Genomic DNA, 12,965 nt, shown 5'->3' with positions numbered 1-12,965 from the left:
AATACAACGCACAATGCTCTCGGCCGGCCCTAAATTGTCTGATCTCTTTGAAAGTTTTGTATGGAGTGGATTTATATTCAACTCATTGTCCTAACTCGTGGGAAAGTCAAAGAGGGATATTTTGAGAGGGGAGAAGAGATGTGAAACAAAAGTAATTATTTTAGTTTTTTTTAATTTTCAGTTTAACTTAATGGAGGCGTTTCATCAATATAAATTCTCTAAAACGATTAACATATGCGTATTTATTCGTTGGACTGACGTAGTAATCTGATTTCAAGTAAATAATATTAAGCCAACTTTAAACGCTTGGAATGAAGTACATAACAGGTCTTACAATTCTTATATTCTAGATTTACAGCTTATAGAAACCACAAAGTCGCTTGAATCATCTTGTTTACTTTTCCGAGCGCTAAATCGCATTGCCGCACGCTCATTGTGAATTTGTATGTGTGCTCTCTCTTAAAAATGAGATTAAAGGAGCTCCTGACGAACATGAAGGAGCTTATGTACTTCTTGTTGGCATCGTCGTCGGCGGCGAGAGATGAGGCTCAAGTTCTGTTACTTGTCATTCTGATCGCATCTTGAGGCAGGTCTAATGCATGAGATAGAAAAGTCACAAGCTGAGACGCTTCGACAAAAACCACTAAGACGCACAGCGACTGACAGAGTGAGTTAGAGAGATTGTGTAACGCGCGTTAGGAGCAGCCGGTGTAAAGTACTTAGCAGCAGGCCAATTAGAAAAAATTGATGCTTATTTCTGTGTGAACAAATTCTAGTTTTAATTATGTGGAGTGACTAATGAATTTATGAAGTAGATTAATTGACAAAATAAATAGGGCGAGTGAGGAAATTAATTTTATTTAGTCTTGCAAGGCTTTCCTTCTCTCAGATTAATACCTGTGAGTGAAAATACCCACACGAGTATGCATTATATGTTTAAGATGCCAATTTTGCTGGAAAATAATTCAAAATAATTAATAACTGAATTTATCAATTAAATTAATCAAAATTTATAAGATAGCATTGCAGTCACTATACCCTTCCTGGTTCGTGGCTCATTTAGTTTCAAAATTATCTTTATTATGGTTCTGCAGGGCTATACATTGCCATATCCAGACGAATAAATTCAAATATGAACATAATTGTTAAAAGAGAGGTGAGATGTTGGTTCAATATCTCTTGAGGAACTGATTTTTCAAAAATTTATTTACATTCACAATCCCAGCACAAGCTTTAATCTTTTGCCTTTTTAAGAATAACAAATTAACACCACCAAAAGTCATGTTCCTCGAATTCTTGTTGGGGCGCCTGCATACAGTGAGTAGTGTGTGCGTGTAGTAACCTGGGGGCCAAACCTGGCCGACCCCCCTCCCCCTACGCGGCGTGCGGCAGCCTCGTCTCTCGCGGCTGCTCTTCTCTCTTCTGGCCAGTCGTGCATTCGGTCTCGGAGCAGAGGTGTGCGCCTCTCGGTCGTGTGTGGGTGTTCAAGGTGTGATATGTGATGATGAGGCCCTCGTTGTGCCTGCTGCTCGCCCTCGCACACCTCGCCACTTTGGCCGCCGCGACCAAGTGGGACGGAATCGTCGCGTGGTTCTCTGGCTCAAGTAAGTGGACTTCGCCATTGCTGCTTCTCAACTTAGGACAGAGGAAACTATAAGCACTCTGAGAAAACTTCCGCTTTCTACCCTGGATCAAAGTAAAACTGTTGGAGTCATGAGTTGCAAACATTTAGATTTTTTTTCAAAAGGAAAAAATTTTGAACAGAAAAATTGAATAGTTTCTCGAAACTATACGCATGGTTTTTAGACACGTCTTTTATTAGCATTTTCATGGCAATCGTACGCCTTGGTTTCATAATTAGTAAAATTGGACAAACGAATCATTGGGGTGGATTTTTACAATTATGGTTCATTTTGGTCAGTACGTGTTCCCCTCAAAAATGTTTTCATGGAAAAAGAATCCCCTGTGTAACGCCAACAATTCCTCCCTTCCACTTGGGTCTCGCGTCCACCCCCTTGCTAATTTACCGGCGCGTTGCACTTGTATTCCACCAAACAACTCAAGGCTGCACAGCCGTGACGGCAGACTCACGCGTGAGGGGTAATAAAACCCTTGCTCGGCCCTCTAATTTGAATAAAAAATTGCCGCTTCATAAACGCGACTTCATCTCAGAGCCTAGCGTGATTCGTAAGCATTATGTTGAAAGTAATATATTTATTTTCTTATGGAGCTCACAGCTTGTACGAAAAAAAAAGAAAAATCTGTGGGAGCACATTAAAAGTACTTCTTGTTCCAAATGGCAATAACAATGCTGAACGAATACATGATGCTCACGCTGAATTATGTTTCAATTTAGGGTAATCAGAGAGCCTTCAAATGAGAAGGAGGCGACGGTTCTCTCTTTGGATTTGCTACTGCCGGACTGCTTTAATGAATTATCTACGTTCAGAGCCGCAGGCTGCACTAAATTTAGCACGCAATATTTGTAACGAATTTCATTATGAACATTAATATTTACTGGCCAAAATTTAACATGATTTTTTTTAGAAAATTATAAATTATTTTCCCAAATTTATATAATATCTTTGCATAAATCATACTAACTATTCATTGATCACCACTGTCAGTCATTCAGCATAATATTTCTTACACTTCCCATTTAAATTCACAGCCTCTCACTGTTAAGATCATCATCAAAACAAATCATAGCATTAACAAAACACTCGTTGAACAATCTTTATCATTTTTATTTTCTTCTTTTATTAAAACACGCGAACAATTTTTTAGCGAGTAAGGTGATGCTTAATAAATTTTAATGAGCGTGTTTTGTTATTGATGACAAGAACCTTGGCCCTACATAATACTTTCAAGTTGAAAAGTGGCAGCTAACCACAAAAGACAACTTTTTTGCATATTGTGTTTTAGGCAGAAGAATTCCATAGTGAAATTTGATCTAGAGTATGCGTGTCAGTCGCCTAGCGTGCCATGGAGCAGCGAAATAGTTATCTACTGTCCTAATTGATGGGTCCCTTTTATAAATGGCCAGTAGATAGATAAAACAAAACGAGAGCAGTAGGAATCGTCATTATTTTTTATTCGCGCAACGCCTACAAATCATTGCGACCGGTCGCCGCGTGTGGGATAAGTGCTGCACTTAATCTGTGACGTCACTTACTTACACACGGGCAGAAATTTATAGCCACTCCGCGAATCCGACTTATTTCCATGAATGGAACTGATCGCCAGCAATAGTGTACGCGCGTGAGCAAGTAAGAGGCCGGCCGGATTTGCGAATGTCCGTGAGAGATGAATATCAAATAGTCAGTTGCGGTTAGGGTTAAGACTTTTAAACCCACTATAGCCCACTATTCCTCATAAACCACCAGTTTTAAAAATATTGAATGACCAAAGAAAAAAGTGGTTATGAAAATTTTCGAGTTGAATTGCTAGAATTAAGAGCTTCAAAGGATGTACGTATCTTAAAAATTTTGCTTCCCCATTGAAGACAGCGTTAATATTTTTGAAAAATTTTTAGGTATAAATTCAGTGGGGGGAATTTATAAGTGGATTGAAAACAAGTTTTATTTTCCTCGCATATATTTTCAGATTTCATCAAGGAGTAATTTTGGCGTTGACAATCCCGACGCGAACGCCTAAAATTCATAACCCTATCATCATGACATTCTTTTGGCTGCTGTCGATACAGCGGTGAATAACTCGCGATTTGTCTTGAGCACACAGGTGGGGTACATACGTGCAATAATTTTTAGCAACCGGTCCTCACTCAGCTGCTTTTCTCCGAAGAATGCTGCGTCGCGCGCGCGTTGCGGATAGCAGCAAAAGTTTTCATTTTCGAAATGAGAAGATGTCAAAATAGCATGGTGTGGGTTTAATGTGGCGGCCTTGTTATTATTGCAACTCTGTATGGTAACCGCACCCTCTGCTCATAGGATATTTAGGTCCGAGAGAGTAGTTGTACTTTGCATATTTATAAAAATAAAACTGCGCCAGAGACATAATACACGCGTGTGTGTATGGCAATGCCCCCAACGTGTATAAATACAATTTTGCATTGTGCCAAATCCATTCATTTAACGGGCACTCATTATTTGAGGCTCATGCTTTTAAGTACACATACATGTCGTATAAGCTGACTTACAGCTGCCTGGCAGTCTTGTTTAACGAAACTTAATAGTCACATTTTCATGGCCACCAATTGGTCGGTGGGATTGTAATTTTTGCACATGTTAATTCTCTTAAGTACGCAGACTGGTATAGTTACAACTACGAATCTTATTTTAGAATTATTAAGAAAAATACAATTAATGCTGACATCCTTCAAAATTGCTCACTAACCTTTTGATCGGTTCAATGACTTATTTTGTCAATGAGTAGTACCAAATAAACTGGGCTTGTCTTCAATTATCAAAATCTGAAATATGAAAGGAATAAACCTCATTGACCCCATTCCTTTTATTTTTAGCACTATGGAGTAGATATTTTTTTAGCCAAAATCTTTGTTCCTATAAACATATTTTTGAAATTTACCAATAATTGTGGTTCAAATATAATTTCTACATTCATGAGTTTTGCTCCAGAATTTTTCTTGGCAACGGGTTCAACAGTTAAACTGTTATGATCATAATGTCAAACAGGTGCCTCAAAAAGTATTTTTAAATCTCCACTCAAGTAAATTTCAATCACTCGTGAACTTCAAGTGCTATTGAGGAGGCACAAGTGAGTCATTTAAAGTGTCCTTTGAGCTACAGCCAAGATTTCTTCCCCTTTTTATGTTGAAGCTAACCAGAACAAGCGACACAGTAAGTCATGTGCAAGTCGTCTGTGCGTCTCACCTCAAAAGAATCGACTCTTGAGAGAGAGTAGCAACAGAAATAAATAAAACGACGGCAACGGCAGCTCAGTCACTCCACACTGGTGCAACCTTTTTCCTCCACTGATGCATCTAATTGTTCTTAATGATTGATGCAATTGTGGTGGTTCATTTGAGGGAAAAACAATTACACGATTTTCCTCTTCAACTGTCTAAGACATCTTCCAGCTGTGTCATGTTGCCTGACAATATTTCTTATATGATCGGGGAAAACAAAATATATAATGATTATTGTTGAACACGTTGAGCGCTTCAGAATGCAAAAGCGGAGTAATGGGGAATTGATTTTGCCGTCTTTTTTTAATTATGTTCAAGTTGAGATTGTTAAAATATTCTGATTTTTTAATCACATTTAAAAATGAGAGACAAAAATAAGTATGCTTTTCAATGGTGCGGACTGAAGCTAAAAAATGTTAATGCTTCTCGGGTATGCAGCAGAAGTGTTCAGTTACGAGTATGCTATACATATAGTCATATACAATTTATTGTGGCAACTTGTGATGACCTACGTGTCTGTCGCTGTTGGATATTGTTACCTGTGCTGCGAGAAAGATTGCTGATTTCATTTTGATACGACGACTCTCAACTTCTCAGCCTCTTCTTCGTCGTCAGGATAAAATCGGAGCGTAGTACTAAAATCCTGCAGAGTGACAGCCGCTGAGGAAAACGAGAACAGCCACTCGTGAGATGGACATTATTTTTGCCTGTTCTCCTGCGCTCGCGGTTTGTTGTTCTAGGAATCCACCTCGCGGCCCGTATTACTTAATTACATTAAATGCTTATCTGCGCTGCTCTCGGATGAGGTTGCACTTTTCGGCCCTAGAACGGACGAAGAATGAAAGGAAGAAAGGCTAGTCGGACAAATTTTGCTCCAGCAGCAGTGACTTTTACAGTTGAACACCGCTCTTTTTGTAGCGCTTGCACAATGAGTTCTTTTTTCATTTTATTGCCTAGCCGGCGATCTATTCACGTCGTTAATTAAATCTTTTTATTGCTCTCACAATTTCTCTCACATTCAAAATTGCCGCACCATAATTTGAAGCCCGTCAAATAATCTGAGCACCTAGTGCCTCAGCTACGTGTGGAGGATGAAATGAGAAATGGGAAACGTTTCTTCTGTATACTGTGAATGACACTCTGTAGCACAGTTGGATTTTTTATTTCTCGTAATTTTGACGTCACATCTTGTCCAGAACAAATTTGGCCATTATTAGACCACGTGACACCAACACAAAAAGTCGTATAATATCTACGAGACCATCCGCGAGCGGGACAACAACATTTTTTGCAATAAAGAGTTTTTTTTCTCCTGATGAAAGTTGCCGTCGCCATTAGCTTCCACCTGGGCTTCTTTTTCTGACAATCCGTGCACGCAGGTGAAATTCTTAATCATTTTCCTGCTGAGTTGAATCGGGAACAATCCATTACAGACTCGAACTTTTCTCACTCAGAGGCATAGTCGCAACCTTAGGAAGAAGCAAAGGCGCACTATAATAATAATAAAATTCAAATTAGCCGTGATTGAATGGGCAAACACCCGCGCGGCTTTTGAAAGGAAATCCGTGAGTGAAACAACGTGTATAAAAGGGCAAACATAAAACTGGGAGGCTAAATAATGCAGCGGACTCAAAGAGACGATTAGCACCTTCTGGCTGGAAAAAAATAAACTTGCAATAAAGTAAGAGACGCGTATCCGCCTCAATGCACATTATAATGAACACCATGATCACTATGCACTGTCTAGAGAGAACGATAATTCATTCTGATAAGGAAAACTTCTTGTTGGAAGATTTTCTATTTTTCGAAAATATTCTGCTAAAAATACGCAAGCATTTGATGGTGAACTTTTTAAATTATAAGTTAGTTACGAAAATATTTACGCTCAGTGAATTAATGAAAAAAAAATATATTATAGATCTGGGTAGCAAATTAACGTCTCTATCTTCACAGACAGTTATGGTTCCACTGTTTTGTGCGATTTCGGCAGATTTTTACGGTGTGAAGTATACCAGGTGCTTGGTTGTGTTGATCTCCTGCAACTCCTGCGATAAGAATCCTCGGAATTATATTCTCATGCAGTCACGCAACAAAAAGTGATCCGCGATCAGATCAAAAGACAGCACGTGTTGCTCGATTTCGCGTTTAGCGGCGGCGGCAACAGTTGGAATAAAAGCGATTGGGAATTTCGGTCACAGAGCAGCATCAGCCGGAGAAAAAATTAATTTCCAGCCGCAGCAAGCTATGTCTTGTGTTAACTTCTCGGCTACTCTTTTGCTCGTCGTGCAATGAGACGCGGAATAAGTTACGCACAAATAAGGACATGGTGGACAAGGTTTTGTTTATTACGGCTTTTATTATATGGAACCGCATTCCGCGGCCGCTAATGTCACAGAACAATGGAAATAAAGAAAGCTTCCTTTAAAGGACAGACCTTTTTGCATCGAGCTACCGAAAGGGTTGATCACCTTCAAGTCGTGGGAAAAATGAGTCGCACGCGTAATGAAATTTTGGCGTTGGCACGTTAGGCATTTCTGCCGACGCTTTAATAACTCCTCAGAGTCTGAAATGCGACAACATTTTTTTTACAAGCTTTCATTAGTCTGCAGTAGGGGAGGTACACCTTGAAAGTTAAAGAGAGAAAAAGGCGCGGGGGGCTGAATCGCTTGTTTTCTCTGTGGGACTGTGCCGCCCAGGAGCAGCAGGTCATCTTCCCCATTATCATTGTGAGTCACTCTTTTTACCTGCATTTTTCAGGTAAAAATGCTTGCAGGTGAAACACGCTGTTGCCACGTATTCGGATTTTCGTTTTTCCATTACACCTGCGGAGTAAAACCATTATACTGGCATTTCTTTGTCGTATTCGCCTTAAAGATTTTACTCGTTCGTCGATTATAAAAATCAGACTGTTTGCGTTCTAAAACATTATAACGAAACAAGAACAGCACATTTTCTTGTTTTTAAAATTTCAAACATATATCTTCTATTAAGTTGTTTGATGTCAGCGTAGATTAATAGGTTACTGAATCCGACTCACTCAGCGGCTTCCTACACTGCGTGAACTTTAAAACGCGAGATTAATTTTTTTTCTAGCTACGGAAGTTATACTCTCAATTCTCTGCGTACAAAAATGGATTCTAAAAGTGGTTTTTAGAGTTAGGTATTAAGTTATTAATATAATTTAGCCCACTTATCGCAGCGCAGCAACCTTTAATCTCCTGCAGCGCAGGTCGTGATTATTATCCCTTTTAAATAATTTATTTTCTGTAGCGGCAAGCACTAAAACAATTTCGAGGGGCAGGTCTGGCGGCCAAGCCCGCTGCCACAGACAGACAGTGGTTTGATATCGCATCTTCTTTTAATGCATCTGAGGTGCGCGTGTAATAAATTTTAGAGTGAAATATGTATATAACTTTGAATCTGGACCGATTATCTTTATTTTAGTTTTATTAATGGACCGTGGAAAAGCGCGTACAACTATAAAAGCAGTTTCGATTGCCACTCGCGGAGAATATCGTGGCCTTTTTATTGACATAAAATAAAAATGGTGTTATTTTGCTGCCAAGCCGTGAATGAATACTAAACCTCAAAATAGAGGAAACTTCGATAAGAGCCTTTTTAATGGATTTTGATATTCGTGAAGAGAGGGGATACAAAAACGCTAAGTAGATTTATTTCCCCCAAAGCTGTTTTGTTATCTAATTTATGCCATCCTTTAATGTCCTGTTTTAATGCGTTATATTGAACAATTTTCATATATACTAAGTGCGAAAATTCGATCATTTTTGTTTCAGCTTGCAACTGCAATGGCTTTTCAAACCGATGCTTTTTCGACCAAGACTTATATGACAGGACTGGCCACGGTGGACACTGCCTTGACTGCACTGGAAATAGGGATGGACCCAATTGCGAACGGTGCAGAGAAAACTTTTTCCAAATGGAAGATGGATCCTGCATCCCTTGCAATTGTAACGAAGTTGGTGAGTTGTTTGAAACGCTGCTGAAGGCCGCAAATTTCATTTGACGCTTTAATTGAAACACAGGTTCACGGAGTCTGCAGTGCAACAGCGAAGGCAAGTGTCAGTGCAAAACGGGTGTTACTGGCGATAAGTGCGACAGGTGCGACGCGAATTTCTTCGACTTTGGATCTCTGGGTTGCAAGCCCTGTGGATGCAGCGAGGCTGGATCTTTCAGAAACAAGCCAAGATGTGACCCTTACACCGGCGTCTGCCACTGCAAAAGGCACGTCGAGGGCAACAGATGCGATCGGTAAAGTTGCAAAAACTGGCAAAACTTCGAAATTTAATTTTTCTACTGCACACTTAATAGGTGCAAGCCCAGCTTTTTCAACTTGGATTTGGAAAATGACTTTGGATGCACTCCCTGCTTCTGTTACGGCCATTCCTCTGTTTGCCAGTCAGCTCCAGGCTATTCGCAATGTAGGATATTGGAATTATAATTAGCAAAATTATTATTCTTCTTTGTAGTGTCCATTGAAAGTGCGTTTGCACGAGGTCAAGAAAGATGGACTGCTCAAGATGAGAATGGCCAGTCGATGAGCCTTTCTTATAATGGACTTACTCAGTCAATCGCCGTCAGCGCATCTGGAAACACACCTGTGTATTTCGTAGCTCCAGGTATGACATTTTTTTAATATTTGTAATTAGTTTTTACATGCAGCGATGAAAGTGCGTTTAAAATTACAACAAGTTAAAACTATTCATTCATTAACTACCGCTAGTAACGAATTAAGACCTTTTTAATTGTTTTCAACAAATTTTGAGATTTCATCCAACCAGTGATTTTTATTTGACATTAATTAATATTTTTATCACAGATCGATTTTTGGGTGATATGAGAGCTAGCTACAACAAAGACATGACTTTTAAACTGAGGATTGGCAGTGATGGTCCAGCTGCCTCAATTAAGGATATCATTTTGGAAGGTGACGGCGAAAAGGTGGTGCAGAATATTTTCGGCCAAGGCAATGATCTTCCAAAAACATCGGTATACAATTTATATAATAAATAAAATACAATTAGACCAATTTTATTATTCAATAGAATCGAGACTACACATTCAGACTTCACGAAGAGTCTGAATATGGATGGCAGCCACGTCTTCCTGCGAGGGAGTTTATGAGAATACTTTCCAACCTGACTGCAATTAAAATTAGAGGAACATACACTCCTGATGGTAACACTGCAAATGTTTGACGAAATAATTTTTATATCACAGACCAATTTTAGGTGTTGGATTTTTGAAGGACTTCAAACTGCAAACAGCCCGCAGAGACACTGCTGGAAAACCAGCTAATTGGATTGAGATGTGTACTTGTCCAGAGGGTTACGTTGGACAGTTCTGCGAGTCATGCGCACCTGGATACCGTCATGAGCCAAGTTATGGAGGTCGCTTCGCCCGTTGCGTTCCATGCAACTGCAATGGCCACGCAGACATTTGCGATGCGGACACTGGTCGGTGTATCTGCCAGCATAACACCGCTGGAGAAAATTGCGAGCTCTGCGCTCGAGGGTTCTACGGAAACGCATTAGCTGGAACAGACAGTGATTGCCAACCGTGTCCTTGCCCTAACCAAAGCGCTTGCGTCCAACTTTTAGACGAAACGGTCGTATGCTTGGAGTGTCCCAAGGGCTATGGAGGTATGATTAATTTAAATTTCAAGCGCTCAATAGTTATTCAAAAATATCAAATAGGTCCTCGGTGCGATATCTGCAGTGACGGTTTCTTTGGTGATCCCGAGGGGCGCTTTGGTTCATTCAGGTCAACTTGTGAACAATGTGACTGCAACACGAATGTTGACCCTAATGGCATTGGAAACTGCAACAGGACTACTGGAGAGTGCCTCAAGTGCATTTACAACACTGGTGGTCCGCACTGTGAAGTTTGCTTGCCAGGTAAAATTTGAAATAGCTCTCATGATAAATTTTTGACTGATTTTAATTTGAAACAGGATTCTTTGGAGATGCCCTGGCACTTCCCAAGGGTGACTGCAAAACCTGTCAATGCTATGGAGCTGGTACTGAACGTACAAAGGACGGACCTTTTGCTTGTGACCAAATTTCTGGCCAGTGCAGGTGCAAACCCTATGTCACAGGGAAAAACTGTGACGTGTGCGAGGATGGATACTACAACATAGTCAGTGGAGAGGTAACAAGAAGAAATTTTGTAGTGAAAAAAACTCAAACTCTTTTTTATAGGGTTGTCAAGCTTGTAACTGTGACTCAATCGGTTCTATTGATGGCACCTGCGACATGCGAACTGGGCAGTGCAAGTGCCGACCAGGGGTGACCGGTCTGCGTTGTGACATTTGCGAGGTCTTTTCTTACGGATTCTCTACCAGCGGTTGCAAGCCATGTAACTGTGACACGATTGGATCAAGAAATCTACAGTGTGATGAATATGGACAATGTCCGGTAAATCAAACCGATTTTATGGTACCATAATAATCAAACTAATTTGGTGAACTCAAATCCAGTGTCACGACAATGTGGAAGGACTCCACTGTGATCAGTGCAAGGAAAACAAGCACGACCGCCAGAGAGGATGTGTTGATTGCCCTGACTGCTACAATCTGGTGCAGGATGCTGTAAATGATCACAGGGAAAAGCTGCAGAAGTTACAAGAGCTGTTGCATAACATCACAGAAACACCGACTGTAATTGATGATGTTGACTTTGAGAGGAAGCTCAAGGAGGTGGAAGATAGGGTGAAGCAACTGTGGAATGATGCCAAAAGAGGAGCTGGAAGTGAGATTCTAGATTCCCAAGCTTTAATCGATTTTGCAATTGAAATGCATTGTTTTAGCTGGCGACAAATCGCTGTTGGAAAGGCTTAAAGACTTAAAGAACAGGTTACAGGCAATTGGGGACATTCATAAAAATATCACAATGTTCACTGACTCGGCCAGAATTTTCACAGCACAAGGTGAAGCAAATGCAACCCTTGTTGAGGACATTATTGAAAGATCCAGAGAGCGTTTGAAGGTAAAAGTCATTAACTAAAGAATGATTTTAAATATGCATATAATGATGAAACTTGATAGATTGCTGTTGAGTACTTGCAAACCAAAGGTGCAGAGGCGTTGAAGGAAGCTGTTCAGCGATCAGATCAATTTGGTCAACAAAGTGAGAAGATGTCTGAAATTGCTCGCCAAGCACGCCAGCTGGCCCAAGAGTAATACATTTTTCAAACGTAAATTTCCATTTAATTATATTCTATTACAGGCAAGAAAAAGAGGCCGAGGAGATAAAAAAAATCGCGGAGGAGGCTGTTAAGGTCTCATCAAATGCCTACACAATTGCCAAAAATGCCATTGGTGAACAAAAAACAACCAAAGAAGATTTGGGAAAACTTCGACAAGAATTAGAGACCGCTTCTGCCAGGCTGGACAATACAAAATTGTTTGCCCAAGCAGCCAAAGAAAAGGGTGCCCAGATGTTGAATGAATCACTGGCTATTTATGCAATCGTCTATGGCCTCAAGTTGCCAGAACCCAACGTAACCAGTCTAAGAGAAGAAGCCGAGAAAGCCGCCGAGCAAGCTAGGAAACTAAAGAGCGAAGCCGACCAACTGCAGGCAGAACATGGAGACCTTCTGAGAGACTTGGCAGAACAAAGCGACTCCCTTAGGGATCTCCTCAAATCTGCAGAGATGCAGCAGCAGAAGGTCGACGAGCTCCTTGCAGATGTTGATAGTGCGAATTCTGACGCTAAAAGAGCAGTCGAGTTAGGCGATAAGACACTGGCTGAGGCTCAAGAGACTTTCAAGACCCTCAAAGGTAGGAATATAAAAAATATCAATGACTAATGAACCAATTAAATTTTATTGAGCAGGATTTGACAAGGATGTGCAAAAGAGTAAAGAAAAGGCAATGGAGGCTCTGGAAAAAGTGGCCGATATTGAGGAGAGCATTGAAGCTGTGAGGAAGACATCCGAAGAAGCTGGCGAAGCTATCACTGATGCAGAACAACACTCCAAAGCAGCCAATGATGCAGCCTCTGAGGCACTAAAAGAGTACGCAGCTAGAGCTGTAGAGGTATAAAATATAACAATTTGA

General features: G+C 40.4%; 1 protein-coding gene across 2 annotated transcripts in view; it reads left to right on the top strand.

Annotated features, from left to right (window-relative positions):
- The window catches only part of LanB2 (laminin subunit gamma-1), a 32,037-nt gene that overhangs the window by 17,626 nt on the left and 1,446 nt on the right, over window positions 1–12,965 (top strand). The window contains exons 1-16 of one of the 2 annotated variants that reach the window (XM_065484319.1): window positions 1,425–1,604; window positions 8,683–8,868; window positions 8,932–9,157; window positions 9,218–9,327; window positions 9,376–9,525; window positions 9,726–9,895; window positions 9,952–10,084; window positions 10,138–10,548; window positions 10,603–10,803; window positions 10,860–11,056; window positions 11,107–11,322; window positions 11,385–11,655; window positions 11,714–11,892; window positions 11,952–12,082; window positions 12,133–12,686; window positions 12,742–12,944. In XM_065484319.1, coding sequence (XP_065340391.1) covers window positions 1,502–1,604; window positions 8,683–8,868; window positions 8,932–9,157; window positions 9,218–9,327; window positions 9,376–9,525; window positions 9,726–9,895; window positions 9,952–10,084; window positions 10,138–10,548; window positions 10,603–10,803; window positions 10,860–11,056; window positions 11,107–11,322; window positions 11,385–11,655; window positions 11,714–11,892; window positions 11,952–12,082; window positions 12,133–12,686; window positions 12,742–12,944 — 3,441 coding nt within the window. In that variant the 5' untranslated portion in view covers window positions 1,425–1,501. Of the gene's footprint in view, window positions 1–1,424; window positions 1,605–8,682; window positions 8,869–8,931; window positions 9,158–9,217; window positions 9,328–9,375; window positions 9,526–9,725; window positions 9,896–9,951; window positions 10,085–10,137; window positions 10,549–10,602; window positions 10,804–10,859; window positions 11,057–11,106; window positions 11,323–11,384; window positions 11,656–11,713; window positions 11,893–11,951; window positions 12,083–12,132; window positions 12,687–12,741; window positions 12,945–12,965 lie in introns of those variants that run through there. The other variant, XM_065484318.1, reaches the window with a different exon arrangement.

This window comes from Cloeon dipterum, chromosome 3, assembly GCF_949628265.1.
Source record: "Cloeon dipterum chromosome 3, ieCloDipt1.1, whole genome shotgun sequence".
Taxonomy (NCBI): Eukaryota; Metazoa; Arthropoda; class Insecta; order Ephemeroptera; family Baetidae; genus Cloeon; species Cloeon dipterum.
Note: the sequence above shows the minus strand (reverse complement) of the source record. Positions and strands in the feature narration are given on the sequence as shown.